The sequence below is a fragment of the Dioscorea cayenensis genome, chromosome 5 (assembly GCF_009730915.1).
Source record: "Dioscorea cayenensis subsp. rotundata cultivar TDr96_F1 chromosome 5, TDr96_F1_v2_PseudoChromosome.rev07_lg8_w22 25.fasta, whole genome shotgun sequence".
Classification (NCBI taxonomy): Eukaryota; Viridiplantae; Streptophyta; class Magnoliopsida; order Dioscoreales; family Dioscoreaceae; genus Dioscorea; species Dioscorea cayenensis.
Genome location: NC_052475.1, coordinates 7,791,609 through 7,810,030, shown reverse-complemented (window position 1 = coordinate 7,810,030; position 18,422 = coordinate 7,791,609). Strand labels below are relative to the sequence as shown.

The 18,422-nt window shown below is 39.4% G+C and overlaps 2 protein-coding genes across 4 annotated transcripts; both read right to left on the bottom strand.

Annotated features, from left to right (window-relative positions):
• Nucleotides 1-10,135: 10,135 nt before the first annotated feature.
• Nucleotides 10,136-12,859, bottom strand: LOC120262042 (probable inactive receptor kinase At2g26730). Its single transcript, XM_039270092.1, has 2 exons — nt 11,347-12,859; nt 10,136-10,995 (listed from the first exon to the last, which is right to left on the bottom strand). The coding sequence occupies exons 1-2, from the start codon at nt 12,608-12,610 to the stop codon at nt 10,346-10,348; spliced, it is 1,914 nt and encodes a 637-aa protein (XP_039126026.1). The 5' UTR covers nt 12,611-12,859; the 3' UTR covers nt 10,136-10,345.
• A 1,022-nt stretch (nt 12,860-13,881) lies between these two features.
• Nucleotides 13,882-17,849, bottom strand: LOC120261689 (probable protein phosphatase 2C 57). 3 transcript variants are annotated; one of them, XM_039269669.1, is made up of 4 exons: nt 17,348-17,849; nt 15,531-15,734; nt 14,879-15,090; nt 13,882-14,587 (listed from the first exon to the last, which is right to left on the bottom strand). In XM_039269669.1, exons 1-4 carry the CDS (start codon nt 17,495-17,497, stop codon nt 14,020-14,022), a joined length of 1,134 nt encoding a protein of 377 aa, XP_039125603.1. In that variant the 5' UTR covers nt 17,498-17,849; the 3' UTR covers nt 13,882-14,019. The 3 variants fall into 3 exon arrangements, with proteins under 3 accessions (XP_039125603.1, XP_039125605.1, XP_039125606.1); XM_039269671.1 differs by having other exon boundaries at nt 14,879-14,964; XM_039269672.1 differs by lacking the exon at nt 15,531-15,734.
• Between the last annotated feature and the right edge of the window lie 573 nt (nt 17,850-18,422).

Genomic DNA, 18,422 nt, shown 5'->3' with positions numbered 1-18,422 from the left:
ACTCATCCATATAAATGGAAAAAAAAAAAATAAAGAAGCATTAGAATTTTCAAAATAACAAGCTAAAAAATAGCAGAAGAATTTGAGAGAAAGAAATACTAACAAAACGAAGAGAATAAAAAAAATTTTAAAAATACCTCAATGTGGGCTATATACAAAAAATAACATAAATAATTCAAGGGCAATTTTGATATTTCAAGATATAATAATAATAATAATAATAATAATAATAATAATAATAGCTCTACAATTGGGGTAGTTGATATGTAATCTAGTTTCTAACTTAAAAGTCGAGTTTGAATCTTACCCTTTATTTGTCCTTGTTTTTCAATAATAGTAAGATGGAATTGCCAAAAACACTCTCTAAGTTTACAATATGCACAAATTGTACCCCTAAATTTGAGTATCCATAAGAAAACCCCTTTTGAATACAATGATTTTTTGAACACCCCCAAAGCATGTAACGGTGATTAACAGAGTTAGTTTTGAATTTTTTGGACAAAATTATCCCTTGCATAGGAAGTTATGGCAAGTGAGACATGGTTTGACCATAACGCCCTTGGTTGCAATTATTTTTCCCCTTTGAGAGTAAGCGTTTTTTCTTGGGTAATTCCGAGAGAACACCATTACTGGTGCTAGTTATTTTCTCTCTTCGCCTCTTCAACTATTCCCTTTCCAAAGTTTTCATTGCATGGGCATCTTCTGTAGGACTGGACCACTGTCTCAAAGGAGAAATCCTGCTCAACTCTTTCACATTTCATTAGTTTGTGTTCTAAGGTATTGAGGCGAGGTGGACACCGTTGAAAATGTTGTGTAGATTTTTTTTTGTTTTTACATTCTATGGGTTTTTTTTTCTGGTTTGATTTGTAAAGTATTCTGTTAGAAAGAGAGATTTTTTGGTTTTTTGGTGTGATTATTGGATGATCTTGTAGTTTGCAGGGAGATTTTTTGGCTAGGGTTTTGCTTTGTTTTTCATTTTTGTTTGTATACATGATCGTAAGCGATAATGTTGTGCTAAAGGAGATTTTTCGATTATTATGCAATCTCATTATGTTGTGTAAAGTTTATAATGTATGTTTCTCTTTTAATTTGATATGGTTGCAGTATTTAGAGTTTAATAGTATCAGTGTAAAAAATGAGGTTTCTGTTTAAGAATTGAGTTTCCCATTTAAAAACATAGCTTTCCATTTAAGAGTTCTGAATAGATTTTTCGATTGTTATGCAATCTCAAATGTGTGTGTTCTTCATTGTGCTATATAGTGTTTATAATGTATTTTTCCCCTTTAATTTGATATGGCTGCATTACGGAGTGTTTAATAGTATCATTTTAAGAAACGAGTTTTCCGTTTAAGTTGTCTGTTTTCTATTTAAAACATAGCTTTCCGTTTAAGAGTTCTGAATACTGCTTAATATATTGCTATTATCATAGGCTTATGATTATGGGGGTCAATCTAGTTAATGAGCGATGCTACTTGACACCGGTAGTGGAGAATATGGCTAAATTGAAAGTTCACATGTGTGGATGACATTGGGAGATCACCCGAAGGACACCGTTTGCAACACTCACTGAACTGGATCCTGTATTCCAAGAGGGGGCCCTTCTTGATTCTCTATTGTAAAGGTATGATGATTGCACCAATAAATTCAGGATTAGGGCAAGCCTACTGAGTTTCAGCCTGAAGATGTGGCTCTCATTATTGGTCTACGATGTGATGAAGACGTAGTCATATTTTAGAAGAAGAAAACACACTCATCTTTTGAAGACAATTATTTATCAAAAATCTATGAAAGACACAGAGACTCCATCAAGAGAATACTTGACCAAATTGTTCGGCAGAAGAGAGAAGAAGAAAATTTTGTAAAACTCCTTATGGTGTAACTCTTGGGTACTATCCTCTTCCCAAACACCTCATGCTCGGTTCCAAATTGGATCGTTGATTATGTAGATGGCCTTCCTGGCAACACACAAATGGCTTATGGAGAATGTTCCATAAATGGCCGCTCCAGCACAAGCAAGATGCGCTGGGAAGAAGACCAACACAGAGTACCTTAAAGGTTGCGCGGTCGCACTGAACATTTGGTTTTATGAGCTTACCGGCACCGGCAAGAAGCTACATTTTTTCAAGACCCAAGGATATTGTGTTATGGTGAAAATAGTTATCGGAAGCACGCATCGATGGGACCCATGTTTTTATCTCTCGAACGAAAGGAGCTAATAAATCATTAACAATGTGTTACAAGTTTACATTTTACATTAACAATTGTTTGGAGTGACATTTTTTTGTGTAGAAAAACTTTGTTTCTTTTTAAATCTACTTGTTATCGTTTAACAGTAGTATTTTCTGTTTAAAAAATTGTTTTAGTGTTTAATAATGTTGGTTATTGTTTAAGTTTACTAGTTACCTTCTAAAAATATTCTTTTAGTGTTTAACAACATCGGTTAATGTTTAAATTGAGGGGTTTCACTGAGATTGTGTTGTTTACAAATGTTAGTTTCCTGAACTGGTCATCGCAGAATACCGATGAAGAAGTCTTTGTTTGGGCCACCCACTCCAGAGTTGATATTGCTCCCACACCACTTCCTCGAAGGAAAGATGAGAGGCCAACCTCTTCAAGGTGCATTCGACGTTGTTCCCCTTCTCCCAGCCCAACCCGCGCACGCACTTCTCGGCATCGGACAAGCCCCCTACCCCCCTTGAGGGAGACAACCGATGATGTTACTATACAGTTGTTGAAGCCGTGAGAAATACTGACAAAAGAATTCTCCCAGCTTGTTGCTCCTGTCAAGGCATTGGAAGGATGTTCATAGTCGAATACTACGTCCCCACCAACAAATGAAGTACCCAACCACCAGACACTACTAGGAATAGCTACAGATGTTACCGACACATCCCCGGTGTTTGCCGATGACGTAATTAGGACGGCCATCCGAAGATGCCCGCGTTGGAAGAAGCTTGCGAAGTGAAGAAAATCAACGATGCATCTCCCTCCATCCGGCTGACGTTGAAACAACATTAGCACCACCCGCAGTTGATCGGCCGGATATAAAGGGTAGCGTCTTAGGAAATTACCCCAACAGTAGCTCCACATACAGTGGACCAACCTCTAACGAATGCGTCTCCGATTGATGATGTTGTCACGGCCGATGTTAACAAGATCATTGAATCTCTTGCCAATTAAATCCATGTCTCAATGGAACTAATAGACGACAGTGCTACATCGAAGAAAGACACAATCCCACAACAACACGAAACAGCAACTACTGGCAGCGAACCATTATTGGACCAACAGGAAACAACTTGTGCACCAAGAACAGAACACAAACAACCATCAACCAAAGGAGCGTTAGCAGGAGTCAAAGATGTCTCAGCTATTCCTAGTGATGAACACTCTGGTGATAACTCACAACCGAAGGATGCTGCTAACAAAGGGCAAGGAAATGTCAACGAAGAAACAACGATTATTGACGTGGACAGTACAGCCCTTACCAACCAACAGTATGACGATGTACGGAAGAATTTTCTTCCCAGGAAGAAAAGATACGCCTAATACACGCGCCTTGACAAATTCGAGCAGGAGATAATAAGGATCTTCCTGAACTGCTGGATAGACTCATAAGTATGAAGTATTTATGTTACAATTTAAGAGAAGTATTCTCTGCTTAAATATTTATGGTATCATTTAAATATATGTATTACCATTTAAATGTATCAGTTTCCATTTAAATATCTACGTTTTCATTTAAATATGTGTAGTTTCTAATTAAGTATTTATGTTGTCATTTAAATATATATGTTACCATTTAATATTAGGACTGCGTTTGGAAGAATGATTGTGTTAACACAACATAAGCCAGCTTGTTCACAATGCTGGACAGGAAAGAAGTGGTCATAGACAATGTCATGGACGCATTTGTGTGCATAATTCAGAAGTCACTAAAGAGAGTACCATATCCGTATAAGAAGTGTGCTTCTATCACACGACCACCGGTGTTATTTATGTTCAAAACAGGAAGACCCATCTTAGATGACTCTCACTATGATCGGAGATGCCGCGCGTAGCTTGCATGATGTTCATATCATCATTTTGCCAATAATTCTCAATGGCCACTTCTATGTTCTTGTTCGGACAAACGATAAACAAGGGTAAATGCATTATTCTTCATGCGAGAGTGAGAAGTACGACAGAGACACCATCGACATGGCAACAAATTACATGCTAAATAGAGTACACATATCATAGTTTCTTAATCGGAATTCTAACTTCAAATTATATTTCTTGATAGGGGAAACTATTTGACAATTGTGTTAACATGGAATTCAGCGAGATGGTGATGGCCTCATACCTCCTAATTCACGACATTGACACTCCAAGACAAAAAAAGAGGAAGTACCGATTACGCTGTATATGTCATGCGGTTTATTGAACACATATGGAAGGGAGCGCGGCCGGCATTAATGAGAAAGCCGCTATATCAATTGGGGGCAAAAACATTAAGCCTGTTTGTAATGTACTCTCATGCTAACTTATTCTTTTCCACTAACTTATTTCATTTGTAATATAAATATCATCCTCTTCCGTCTACGACGCCCAGGTTGCCTTCTCGTGACAGGCGGATGCAAATGCAGTTCACGATCGTCGTTCGTAGACTTGTCATGGTCGGGTATAGGGAAAATAGCTTCATGATATGCCAACTTGTAATTGTCAATGGTGAAGTAGCCGCTAATAAATCGATGAATGTTTGTATCTGTCTGCATTATTGCAGTGCAAGCGTGTTTGCACGGGATACCATACACTTGCCTCCTGCGACATGAACAAGTTTTACCCGATTGATCCACGGAGTTTCTGCACTAGTCAATCACTTCATAACAATCATCGACACAACAACCAGCATAAAGATTTCGGCTTTCTGCAACAAGTTCCTCTACATTCTTATGTATGTCAGGGTATAAGTATGTCTCCTATTTGTTTGCTTGTTCACGGCGGGTGCATAACATGCGCATCAACTTGAACCTGCATGACGTAGAACTTGTATAATTAAACATTATAAGTCATTGTTAAGCTAAGAAACTTAAATTTAAATAGATTGAAACAATTTTAAATGATAAATAAACAAGTTAAGAGAAGACCCTGAAATTTAAACAAAAACAAAAAATGTTAAATGATAACAAAAAAAAGTTAAATGAAGACCATGAAATTTAAACAAAAACAAACAAGTTTAAATGATAACAACCAATATTAAGCGTTAAATAAAATCAATATTCAAATACCGTATGGAGTCGACCATTTTCGTCACCAGTAAATGGCAAGCTTCTTTTAATCCACGCATTGAACGACTATACGACATTTGATTACATCTCTCCCCAACGTTCACCTCTGAACAAATAATCCGACCAATGTGGCATATCTGATTTATGAAGCAACCAATGATAGGCATCTGATGATGTGGCCTACGGTTCATTCACTGAATGATCAAATTCTTTAGCCATGGAAGCATATGCAATACGAAAGTATATGGACCAACACTTCTCCTTCAATGCCTTCCTAAGTCTAATATTGTCTTTCATAAAATTGGCCTCCAAGTGTCGAAGACAGTATGCATGTGGGGAAAAAGGGAAAACCTTTGCAATACCATTCACAAGGCCCTTAGACCTGTCCGACACAAATGTAATAATCTCTTCATAATCTCCGTAATCGTATAAAGCATCACCAAATTTGGAAATGAACCATGTCCAATTGGCATCGGTCTCGTTGTCGACAATACAGAAAGGCCACATGCAAAAAACCATTGTTTCCATCTTTGCCTGTGGCACCCTAATAGAGTACCCCGATATTTTCCAAGAAAGTGAGTACCGTTGAGAAACAACAGCGGCCTTCAACCCCTCTTGAATCCCATGATACACGCACGAAAAAAAAAGAATGCATGTTTAAAATGCTCACCGTCTCTTTCCACAATTGCAATGCTGTTAAGGTTTGTCTCAACCACCTTATCCACGTACCAAAGCAACATATCATAGCTGGAGACCTTGTTGCCATCGAGGCTCACCCGGGCATACTCTTTACTCAACCAAGTTTGCTTGTATGGAATGTGGACACCATGTTCCTATAACATGTCCTTCTGAATGTCGATGGTCTTGTACAAGGGCTGGTACTTAAGCTTCTGAATCACACGTGCGCTTACCCATTTTTTGGACACTTTCGGGTGTGACACCGAGCCAATTCCACCACCACAAGTATGTAACGGGTGCATTGTCTTGATTCTGAAAGTATTTTTATTGTATTCCTTTGATGCATAAAGGTGCCACTGACAACCAACGATAGTGCATTCTACAGTCACCGGGTGTTTTTCATTCTTTATGAATTTGAAGTCAAAATTCCGCTTGATTGCAAAATTTCGAAGTGCATCTCTAAAATGGTCACCGCTGAGAAAAATTTATCCGATATCCAACGAAAAAACTTCATATTGATCTGACGAAGAAGGAAGGCCTGCTACACCGTCATGGTCGCCCTGAGGTGGAACGGATATGCTCACAGAATCCGAATACCTACTAAAATAAAAGAACTTTACAACGAGAATAAATTTGAAGCGAAAACTCGATAATTTTAAGCGGAAACATAACATTGTATTCCTTTGATGCATAAAGGTGCCACTGACAACCAACGATAGTGCATTCTACAGTCACCGGGTGTTTTTCATTCTTTATGAATTTGAAGTCAAAATTCCGCTTGATTGCAAAATTTCAAAGTGCATCTCTAAAATGGTCACCGCCGAGAAAAATTTATCCGATATCCAATGAAAAAACTTCATACTGATCTGACGAAGAAGGAAGGCCTGCTACACCGTCAGGGTCGCCCTGAGGTGGAACGGATATGCTCACAGAATCCGAATACCTATTAAAATAAAAAGAACTTTACAACGAGAATAAATTTGAAGCGAAAACTCGATAATTTTAAGCGGAAACATAACATTTTAAATATAAACTTGATAAATTTAAACGGAAACATTTCTGTTTAAATGGAAACTGGATAATTTTAAGCGGAAATAGGGACAGGGATAACTAAGCAAAAACATAAGTTTTAAACAGAAACTAGAATAATTAAGCGAAAACATATAATTTTAAGCAGAAACCAGGATAATAAATCAATAATTAACTTATACAACTATGTAAACATAAAAGAGAAGAACTTTACAACGAGAAGAAATCATTGTGAGTAGAAGAAGTCTCAACCACGAGATTGATTACAGCACATTTGAAAGAGGGCATACATGTGACACATGTGTTGGAAGTCAACCTCGTTTTCTATTAGACAAACCATTTTATGTGCATCAGGTGTGATATACTTCACCCTGACATGGGAAACATTGAGACCCCATCGCTCACATATCCCAGCTAACACTGATTTCCAAGAAGTCAGTGCCGTGAACACTAGCACTCATCCCTTTCCCTTTGTATTTAGCAATAGCACAAAAAACTCTCCATAGTAAACCTACATTAAAATAAATTGTTACTTTCTCTCGCAAGGTGATCAAGATGAGGGCAAGAAAGAGATTGTCACCTTATCGGGCAACCGGCAGAACTCCACACACCAAATGGGGATAAATTGAAAAACTCCAAGACTTCAAAGTGATAGAAGTCTTCCAAAGTTTGTTTAAGAAAAAGGAAAAAGAAATGCAAAAAGGTTGGACATGATATGATTGAGCGGTTTTTTCCCACCATTTTCAAAAGCAACGATGGAATTTCACAACATGGACCCAGTCTGAGTGACCTACAGGGGGCAAAAGAAAGTCAAACAATAACGAAAGGGTTGTCCGGGGTATTCATAACTTACTAGGGGTTGTTTGGGAAGTTTTGAAATTTCTAGGGGTAAACAGTAATTTTACCTAATTGTAATAATAATAATAGTATTAATAATAATTTGAAAGGATGGACTAGGGATAGCAATTATCCCCAAGCCTTGCTCGGCCCGACTTGAATTTTATGGTGAAAAACCCTGTTTAATCGGGTTTCGGGATGAGTTCCAATAAAAGCCAACTAATATAAAGCAAGAGCGAGAGTGGGGGTGAGTACGGGGATCTCGATACCCGAACCTGAACTCGAACCAGAACCCGACCCAAAGTAAAAATATAAAGTTTTATAAATATAAAAATATATAGGGGGTTTTGGATTGATGTTTTTAATTTCTAGTATGTATTATTTTTTGTGATGTTGAATTGGGATTGAAATTTATAATTTTTATTTTAATATTATGAGTGTTTTTGTAAAAAAAAAAAATGGCCACTTGTCATAGTTTTCTAATAAATTATTACATTAATTATATATTTTTATACAGTGTTTGCGGTAAGGACGGGATCCCCATGGGTACCCGATTCTTTGTCGGGTGTAGGTGTGGGTTTAGGTTTTGAAAACTTAGCTAGTTCAAGGGTGAGGTCAAATATGGTGGCGTGGGTGGGGGATGGGGCGCGGGCGAGACAGGATGGGCAAAACCCATCTGACCCAACCTGTTGCCATCCCAACTATGGACGCACGGACGTCACCAAGAATGATTTCACTGGTGACCACAAATATTTATAACTTATATCGCTATGGCCACAAATGTTTATTTTTTTTTGTAACCGGATGGCCATATAACTTTTCTCCGGTAGCACTCGTGGCCATAAAGGCTTGTTTTGAGACTATTTTTCGGTGACTTGACAGATGTAGAAGGGCTATTTCCAGCGACTTGGCTGACATGGAGGATTCCACGTCAGTCAAGTCACCGAAAATAGTCGCCAAACATGTTTTTATGGCCACGGATACTACCAGAGAAAAGTTATGTGGTCACCCAGTTACAATAAAGACATTTGTGGCCACAGTAATATAAATTATAAATATTTTCTATCCACTTTTAATGGATGAGTTTTGCTCCTTCCTTCCCTCATGTCTTTTAAGTTTGTTGTGCTTTTTTGTTTTAAGGTTTTTTTTTTCTTAATTACTCTATTTTTTTGTTATGTTATGGTTCTTATTTCTTAATAAATTATAATTTATCTATTTTTATATAAAAACAAAATCTCATAAACAAAACCCAAAAAATGCAGACTTAACTTTCAGGGAATCTCAAAGGTCATTCTGTCCGGACAACAAACCAAATAATAATATTATTAATTTATTAATTAATTAATTTAATTAATTAATACTGTACTCTCTCCTTCCCAACATATAAGTGTCTTTTAACATCTTAAAATCCAAAAAAAATTAATAGCTTAAATAAGATGAGTGCTTGACTCAAATACTCTTATACAAAACAATACTCCAAATTATTGCTCTACTAATTCTATCCAGCACAACGTTAACTCTCCTATTAAAAAAACATGAAGTAAACCGAAACCAATAAAAAAAATTATTAAAATAAAAATAAATTGGGAAAATTTTTGAAATATTATCTTATTTTCTGACAACATCACTTACTTGGAAAAAAATTATTATTTTAAACACCACTTATTTAAAAACAAAGGAGGTATTTAAGTATAATAAATGTCAAAATATTCTTTGTAAAACATAACGCATTTATAAATAAAGGGAGTAGTTTTAAAAAAATTAAATGAAGGAAATAGTTTTATAAAATTTTGGAGTAAGTTTTAGTCCTCCCCATTCATGACATTGCAACCAGAAAGCAAGGCATAATTAAGAAAAGGGCTAGCACACAAGGCACCTCACGACATTGAGCACTAAGAAAAAGGTAACATTTAACACAAGAATGGAATGGTACTACTACTAATGAGACAAAAGAAAAGTAGGAGAGATGGATGCTCTCAGCCTCTCACTCACTCATTTTCAGTGGCCAGCCTGTTATACATTATACTCTCAGAGTCTCACCAACTCATTCATGGCCCAAATAATAAATTAATAAATTAATAAATTAATAAATTAAATCCATCCCATCATCCTCCACAAGCTGCCATTGCACTATTTGGAGTCCCACTACCATGACTAGTAAACATATGTTATATATATATATATATATACACGTATAATAATTATATAAAATCAATTGCATTGCTTCTCTAAATGACAAATTATTCTTTGTAAAATAAAATAAAATGAAGAAATGTGACTTTAAATCAAATATATGTATATAATGAAAAAATAAAATAAAATAAACGGAAAGAATCAAAGAAGGATATATTACATATATCCACTAAAAGAATGGATAATTTGACAACCTTTTTGCTCGTTCCCCCAATCAACACCCAAACAAATACAACCCCCATAAATTAAACAAACAAAAAAAAAAAACCCAAATAAAAATGAAACTTTTTTTTTTTGAATAAAAACAATTTCTTTTATTCAATTCTAATTTGTTTACCTCAAGGCGTGGAAGCAGGCGGGGGAGAGGGGGCGCCGGAGCCACCTCTCGACGGGACATTACCATCCTCGTCGTCGGTGCGGCCGACGACGTTCTTAATCATGCGAACGACCTCGGCAGCGTCTGGTCGGGAGTCCGGCATGGTGGAGACGCAGGCCATGGCCACCTGGAGAAGCCCCACCATCTCCTCTTCAACGCCAGGATACCTCATAAGCTCAGCGTCGAACACCTCGGCGGTCCACTCCTCCCTCACAACCGATTGCACCCAGCGAGGAAGGTCGACGACGCCCTCATCCTCACCGCCGCCCACCGTCACGGCCTGGTTGGGAGCACGGCCTGTGAGGAGCTCGAGGATGAGAACACCAAGGCTATAGATATCGGACTTGAAGGTGACTTTCAAGGTGGCTGTGACTTCAGGGGCACGGTAGCCGGCGGAGGCACGGGAGACGGTGGAAGGGGGAAAGATAGGGGTGAGGCCGAAGTCGGAGATTGCAGCGGAGTCAGGTTCAGGTCGGAGGATGACGTTAGAGGCTTTGATGTTGCCGTTGACGATGCCGGCAGAGTGGAGATGCGCGAGGCCTTTCCCTGCCGCCATTGCTATCCGAGCTCGGCTCTCCCAGTCCAATGGCGTTCGTCCTGATCCCCGGCTTCCTATTTTTCCAGAAAGAACCAAAATAAATAAATAAATTGGGAAAAGAAGACAGAAGTCAAAAAAGAGAGTGAAGAAGGTGACACGTGAGGGCAGAGATTAACAAATTTTTGGAGTTTTTTGCGAGTGAAATTTGGATTTTTCATCGGAAAAAAGTGCAAGAATACATGGCGGAAAATGACAGATAATAATCATATTTATCCAGGAAGTTAATTCCAAATGTGAAAAAAAGTTTTTTTTTATTTTTTTTATTTTTGGGTAAAACTTTTATGCAGAGAACCCCTTAGAAAAAATATATATATATATAGATAGAGAGAGAGAGAGAGAGAGAGAGAGAGAGAGAGAGAGCAGACCGTGTAAGAGGGCAGAGAGGCTGCCGGAGGGGAGGTAATCGTAGACGAGAAGCTTCTCATCTTTAGAGTAGTAGAAAGCTCTGAGAGGGAGGACATTGGGGTGCTCATCCAGCCGGCCTATGATCTCCACGTGTGCTTCAAAATCGGGTTTAGGGGCAGAAACGTCTTTAAGGCGTTTAACGACGACGGTGGTCCCGTCCTCCAACACCGCCTTGTACGACGTCCCAACACTGCCTTTCCCTAATACCTCCGCAGAAGCGCGGAGCAAATCCTCCAGATCGAACCCGTATCCCCGTTTCCCCACGAACACTAGACGGTTCGTTTCCCCATCGTCAACCTCTGCCGTGGCTCTTGACGATTCCCCTCCTCCCGAGACCACCGGCGGCGGTGGCGGCGGAGGAACGTCAGGCTTCGGCTTGTCTCGCGACCTTCGGTGGCAGCACCGGAAAAAGCAGCAGACCAGTAGGACGGTGAGCAAGATAATTACAATTAAGCCACCGGCGACTGAGATCCCGATGATCGCTTTCTTAGAGAGACCACCGCTTGAGGACTTGGTTGGCACCTCCGGAGCCGGAGCGGGAGCCGGGAAGAAGGGGGTACATGGTGGCAGGGGGCTACCACAAAGGTCGAGATTCCCGGTGAATGAGGACTCCGGGAAGCGATCCAGCGATCTGGGGACCGATCCGTTTAGGGCATTGTAGGAGACGTCGAAGGAGGTGAGAGAGACGAGGTCGATGCTGGGGAGAGAGCCAGAGAAGTGGTTATGTTGAAGGAAAAGACGGGAGAGGTGAGTGAGGTTGTTGAGGGAAAATGGGATCTCGCCGGAGAAGTTATTGCCGGAGAGATCGAGGCGGGTGAGGTGGGGAAAGAGGGGGATCGCCGGAGGGAAAGGACCAGAAAGGAGGTTGTTGTGGAGGTAGAGACTGCGGAGGAGAGTGAGGTTGGAGAAGTCGGAGGGGAGGGGACCGGAAAGGCGGTTGGAGTGGAGAGAGAGGATGCGGAGGGAGGGAAGGTTGGAGAGGGTGGAAGAGGGGATGGGACCGACAAGGCCGGTGCCAGGGAGGCGGAGGGCGATGACGGTGGTGGCGTTGGGGTCGCAGGTGACGCCGACCCAGCTGCAGGTGGGAGTGGAGGAGTTCCATTGGATGCGAGATTCGTGTGGGGTTTTAGAGAGGAAGGAGAGGAGCGCTGACCGTTCTGAAGGCGGAGGCTCGGCGACGGCGAGGGCGAGGAGGGCGAGGAGGAGAAGTGGATTCGGATCCATCGCAGGGATGGACAACGGAGTCCGATAAGGGAAAGGAAGAAGTGGAGAGAAGGAAAGTGGGGAAAGAGATAAAGCGTGGAAGAAGAGGGTACGATAAAAAGGTAGAAGGTGTGGGAGAAGGTCAGCCGTCCGATTATTATTGGATTAATTAATCAACGGTCGATTGATTAGTGTGGATGGACAGTGATTCAGTCATCAGTGAGCTTGGTTTTCGGCTGAGATCTGGCTACTCCTGGCTTGCTAGGTAATTTTATAAAAAAGTTTTTATATATATATATATATATATATATATATATGTAGATGCACACACAGAGAGACACATTGTTAAAATCCACAATTGGTCCTTGATTATAAGTTTTAACAGTTGATGTTGACACTGTAAAGTTAAGTTTTATTATTTAAATCTTGATTTTGCCCACCGACTACTTTATAATGTTCAAGAATATTATAATCAAGTTTAGAAGAAAAGAGAACAATAGAGACCAAAATTTGGATTATCATATAAGTTTAAGTTACTTGGGAATGGGGAGCTAGTATAGGTTCTCTATGTTTGGACAGCTCAAATTGGTTGTCAAGAAATAATGATTGAATGGAAAATGAGGCAAGTGTCTTTTTAAAATAAATTGTTAATTTTTTTTTTTAATAACTTGGTTAGCTTTTTTGGTGAGGATGGGGCTTGAATGAAGCGTGCTAAAGAGGGACTGACTTGCAGGGTTGGGACAACTTTTTCTTTTCAAAAGAAAAGCCAATGTTCTTCTTCACAAAACGCAAGGGACCAGTCCCACCTTTGCTATAGTATTTATATATAAACAGCCTTTCAATGAGATTCAAAACTCATGAAGGTTCTTCTTCAACTGCTAGACACTTGGAAAAAGGGGAGAAAGATAAAAGAAAGAGCAAAAAAAAAGCTCATGTACTGACTAGTGTATACTTTAATAATCACAAGAAATAAAGAGATACAACTGAATTCCATGAGAGAGCAGAACATGGGGTCATCTGCATACAAGTTCTCTTTCCCTGTGTGTTATTGTTAAGGCATCAAATCTATTGTAACCAGAGAGCATTTGGAAGCAAGCTAGGTTGCCAGCACGTGAGCCATGAGGGACTCCTGCACGCATGCCCGCCAATTTATGCCAACAAGATAAGGCAAGGCTAAAATGAGTCCCCAGAACAAGGGGGCCACCCTTTGAGTCTCTGCAGGAGAGTGCACCTTTGTCTAATATTTACAAGCTATCAGCAACCTCAGCAATATATATGGCCACACAGATACATTAAGAAAAGAACGAGTTGATTGAATGAAAGAACAACAGGAAAATTGTCAGCAGCCGCATATGTTACAGTTGCGCAAGAATTTCTCTGACATACTCAACTACAACAACAGCTAAACTAACGGTTCTTTGAAAGACTTTCTAATTTGCTAGACTATCCAAGAAACCTTGAAGCTCCTTCAGGCCTTCTGCCGAGATGCTCCTTTGAACACGAGCCCTTGGTACAGACAAAGCCGGTGGTGGAGATGAACTAAAGCACACTACGATCACAGACAGGTTATCGCCCGTCTTCCTCTTGAGGGCCTCATCGACCAGCTCCTTGCAGCAGATAGCTGGGTCGTTGTGCTCTTGCAGTTTCCGACGGGCAAAATCAACTGCATTTTGACTGCGGAAAACATCCCAAACACCGTCACATCCAATTATTAAGAACTCATCCTCATTGGTGAGTCTCACCTGCATTACTTCAGGTACCGCACTAAGGGGGCCCATGCCATTCCGGTCCTTCAAACCTTCCATGTGCCAGTCACCAATGGCACGGGCCACATTAAGCAGCCCATTGAGGTATCCATCATAGATGTACCCTCCGGAGGCTTCAATCCGCTTCTTCTCCACAGAGCAGGCTGGCTTGTGGTCCCGAGACATTTCGATGGCCTTACCACGACGACAAAGGACCGCTCTGCAGTCCCCGGCATTCGCCACCACTAGGGACCTGCCCCACCAATTAGAGGATCATAACAAGAATACACTATAAAAAAATAAAATAAAAAAAAGATAGAAAACAAAACACAGAAAGTTCACTTCCTATGCCGCATCAGTAACAGCAGATAAAAATTCTCTAATGCTGAAAGTGAAGACTTGACGACATTAATACAATATATGTTGTGAATTTTTGAGCAAAATTTAAGTTTAAAAATGCATGCCATAACTCATCACCAATTAGGATTAGGAGAGTGGTCATCTTAAAAAAATGGAACATATTGCATAGGAACAGAAGCTCAACCTGCCAATGATGAGCGCAGCCAGTGCAGTAGTACCCGATGCAAGAGCAGAGTCAGCAGAGCAGGCATCTGCAAATGCAGTATCTGTCTGCAAAAAAGCAGAAGCAACCACTCTCTCAATCTCCTCAGGAAAATCCACGTCTTCTGAGATAAATCTAGGTAAATTACTGCAAGCAAAGTCTGCAGCATGTCTTCCCCCATGGCCATCAAAAACCTAAGGGGAAGTTATCAACAAAATTAGAAACAGTAAAGAAGTTGAGGTGAAGCCAGATAGAAGGAGGAACTTACAAACTAGCACACATGAAGACGCACAAGGAAGCCTACATTCATTCTACTTTGAGAAAACAAACAAGAGGACAAAACACTTCCATAGGATGTGCGTAGCCTATCCGCTAATTAAGCTAAGGATAACTCTCTTTGTAGTGCGGTATATAGACAGGCCTACTGGTTCTTCTATACAAAAAGGCACATCAGCATACCTAGCATGCCATTGGTATTGGAGATGTGGTTTAACAAGACAATGAGCAAGTGGACTACAACACTTCAGATTTAAGTTTTTCCTTTATATTCCAAAGCCTAAGACTTAAAGGGTAAAAAAACAAGGAAAAGCCTCAAAGATAACTCAAAAGATAAAGAGAATCCATAGAAACATACTCCATAAAAAGCATTAGGTCCAGGCCCAAGTTTCTTAAGCCCATAATCATGCATGAAGTCATCACAGCAAACAAAAGTATCCTCCATGCTCTGACGGAACCCAATATCTGACCAACCACCAGAGCGCACAACAGGAATGTATTCTGAATCACAGCATTCCCTACTATCTTCCAAATCAAAAGAAACACCCACTTTTTTTTTTGTCTGAAAAAAGCAATTTTACCATCAATAACAAATAGTAAAATTCAATTGCACAGTGGGGATATCATTATGTAATCAAACTCATAGTTCTTGACTAAAATAAAAATTCCATCCAGTGTGAAAAGAAAAACAAAAAAATAAATAAGCAGAGTGATACTTATTGAAATATTTTGTATTAAATCTCAATATATTCTTATGTTAAAAGGAAGTCTCGAAGGCCATTACAGAATCAGATGTAGAACATTAAATAAAGTTGTTTCCATCTAGAAGTACCACAGGAATAACCGTGGTGAATTATAGATTAAACTCAAAGTTACTCCAAGAATCCATTTCCGGATGAAAGTCAGAAGCAACCATGCAGTCTTAAAGTCACAGCTAGAAGCATAAAATATTTTCCACTTTGCTCATCTCATTAATTTCATCAATGTAAGATACGGCAGGAGCCTTAAAGAATATTGAGTTCCCATGATTGAGAATTAAAAAGTTTTTATTACCAAGTAGAGAGAGGACCACAAACATAATAAAGAGGATAATAAACTCAAGACTGAAGTCCAATGTTGATATTTCCCAAAAATAATCATGGACATATCCTAAGCCTTTCAATGATTCTCATGGTTAAGAACCAGATAGGTGTCTCCTCATATATTACTCTATCCTTGAAAATCTTTCAAATGGAAGCCCTAGCATAATCACCACTCCATGACACAAACAGGATTTTGCAATAGACTAACATCAGCAACAGTAGCTGAATTTGACAAGGACCTGAAGGAGAGTAAGTAGTCGTATAAAACTAGGGGTATCTAACAAAATGCTTCTATCAAATTGAAATTCATATCAATTCTTATTTAAAGCAGATTATTTATTCTATGCTCAGTGTTTCCATAAGAAGCCTATAAGTTGGTCTATCCTATCCACTTCTCCAGAAGTACATTAGATACAAAACAAAACAATTTAATAGAATTAAGTAGAATGTGAAATCCAAGACGCCTTTATCAATCATCAGTTGATAAAAGAAAGGAATGGAAGCTGTGATTCTCAACCAAGAAAAACTAAGTATGTGTCACTTTCAATGACAATAGAGAGAGGAAATCACTTCATTACATCAATCAAATGAAGAAAGAAAGCTACATTGCAAGTAATCAAGCATCATTAACTCAACAATCACAACACAATCAACTCTTAAGAGCAAGTCCTAAGGAATTCTTGTAGAGATGAAAAGGTTAGCAAATATCATTATAACTACAAAGTATAACTAACATAAAGGAATTTGACAATCCTTTTCTACTTATTGTTCATCATCACTGATCATCATCACAGCACTATAAATATAAAGATAAAAATACATAATAAAAAGGAGTTGGCCCACATGAAAATCTTACAATTTGTACAGAAGATGACCAAAATTCAAGGAAACCCACCATAATTAGAAAAGATAACCAAAAAGATCGGATCTTTCGAAAAACGACAGAGCAAGTACTCCCGTACCATTTAAGACGAAATAAAAAACCTAGTACTTAGAAAAGCTCAAATTTATGCTAATAATAAAGGACACCATTGAAACCCTGATTTCCAGAAAAATAATACGCAAGATTTGATTTTGGAAACGGAGAACTCACCAACGATGCATGGCGAGCCAGTGTTGGCAAGCGCGGGGAGCTCCCATTGCCCCCACCGAAGGAGAGCCGACCACCCCCTGAGAGAGGGTTCGGCGGCTTCCCGTCACCACTTGATCCTCCATCCTCTCCACCTCCGAAATTCCCCGCCATTACATCACCCCTCACCTCCCAATCACCTCTAATAGTTGAGAAAACAAAAAAATAAACAAACAAGCGAATAATGCGGCGAGAGATAGATCTGAAAAGAATGGGCTCAAATCTAGAGAAGAAATAGAATAAATCCAGAAAGGAGGAGATAAATCGCGTCGAAAAAGTCTGGAATCGGATCACTTCCAGGCGACGTCTCCGTCAGCGTGCACGCGAAGGCGGAACTAGGGTTCTCGCCTTCTTGATTTGTTTTTCCCCCTTCTTTAATTAGGGTTAGGGTTAGGGTTTTGTTTAGGGTTTGAAGTGTGAACAGGGGATGGTGGAGGGAAGAAGGCCAACGGAGAGCTGCACGTGATCAAAGGTCTGCCTTCTTTTCCCTTCCCGAGGTTTCTGCACATGCGCCGCACGTGACTTTACTTAACCTTTCTTGTAAATCAGGCCCATCAGACCCAAGCCCAATAAAAAGTGGGCCTTTACAAAATAGAAAGAAAACATCCCAGCAATGTGTATTCTCATTCCTAAAACCTTTTTACTTTAATTTAAATTTCTAATAAAGTAATTAATTAATTAGTTTTTTTTTTTCCCCATTAAATAAAGACAGCATGATTGCAACAGCACTTGAGAAATAATCAGACAATGACAAAGAAACCTTTGAATAATCAAACAAGAAGTTTGTCAGCAATGACTGTATTTCTCCATCAACACCAAACAAAATTATGTGTGTGTGTGAGTGTTTGTTCATGAGTGAGTGATTGGTCCCATTGCATGGCTGTAACTTTTGGTTTTTCCTTTAAATGGTCTGCAGCTGAAGAATCATGCAATATATTTTATGTATATATGATGATATAATTTTATAAGAACTCATGATGCAATTTCTGAACATTGGGAGGCAGTACTTGTTCAAATGAGAACTGTTTCTGCATGTCTG

Excerpts from the sequence above, each read along its gene's own strand:
- LOC120261689 (XM_039269669.1), bottom strand. The coding sequence starts at position 17,497 with ATGGCGGGGAATTTCGGAGGTGGAGAGGATGGAGGATCAAGTGGTGAC. Across the intron at positions 15,091-15,530 it reads GACCTAATGCTTTTTATGGA|GTTTTTGATGGCCATGGGGG; the intron begins GTATGTTTCTAT and ends ACTTCCCCTTAG. Across the intron at positions 14,588-14,878 it reads GCTGCGCTCATCATTGGCAG|GTCCCTAGTGGTGGCGAATG; the intron begins GTTGAGCTTCTG and ends TTGGTGGGGCAG.
- LOC120262042 (XM_039270092.1), bottom strand. The coding sequence starts at position 12,610 with ATGGATCCGAATCCACTTCTCCTCCTCGCCCTCCTCGCCCTCGCCGTC. Across the intron at positions 10,996-11,346 it reads CCTCTCTGCCCTCTTACACG|GAAGCCGGGGATCAGGACGA; the intron begins GTCTGCTCTCTC and ends CTGGAAAAATAG.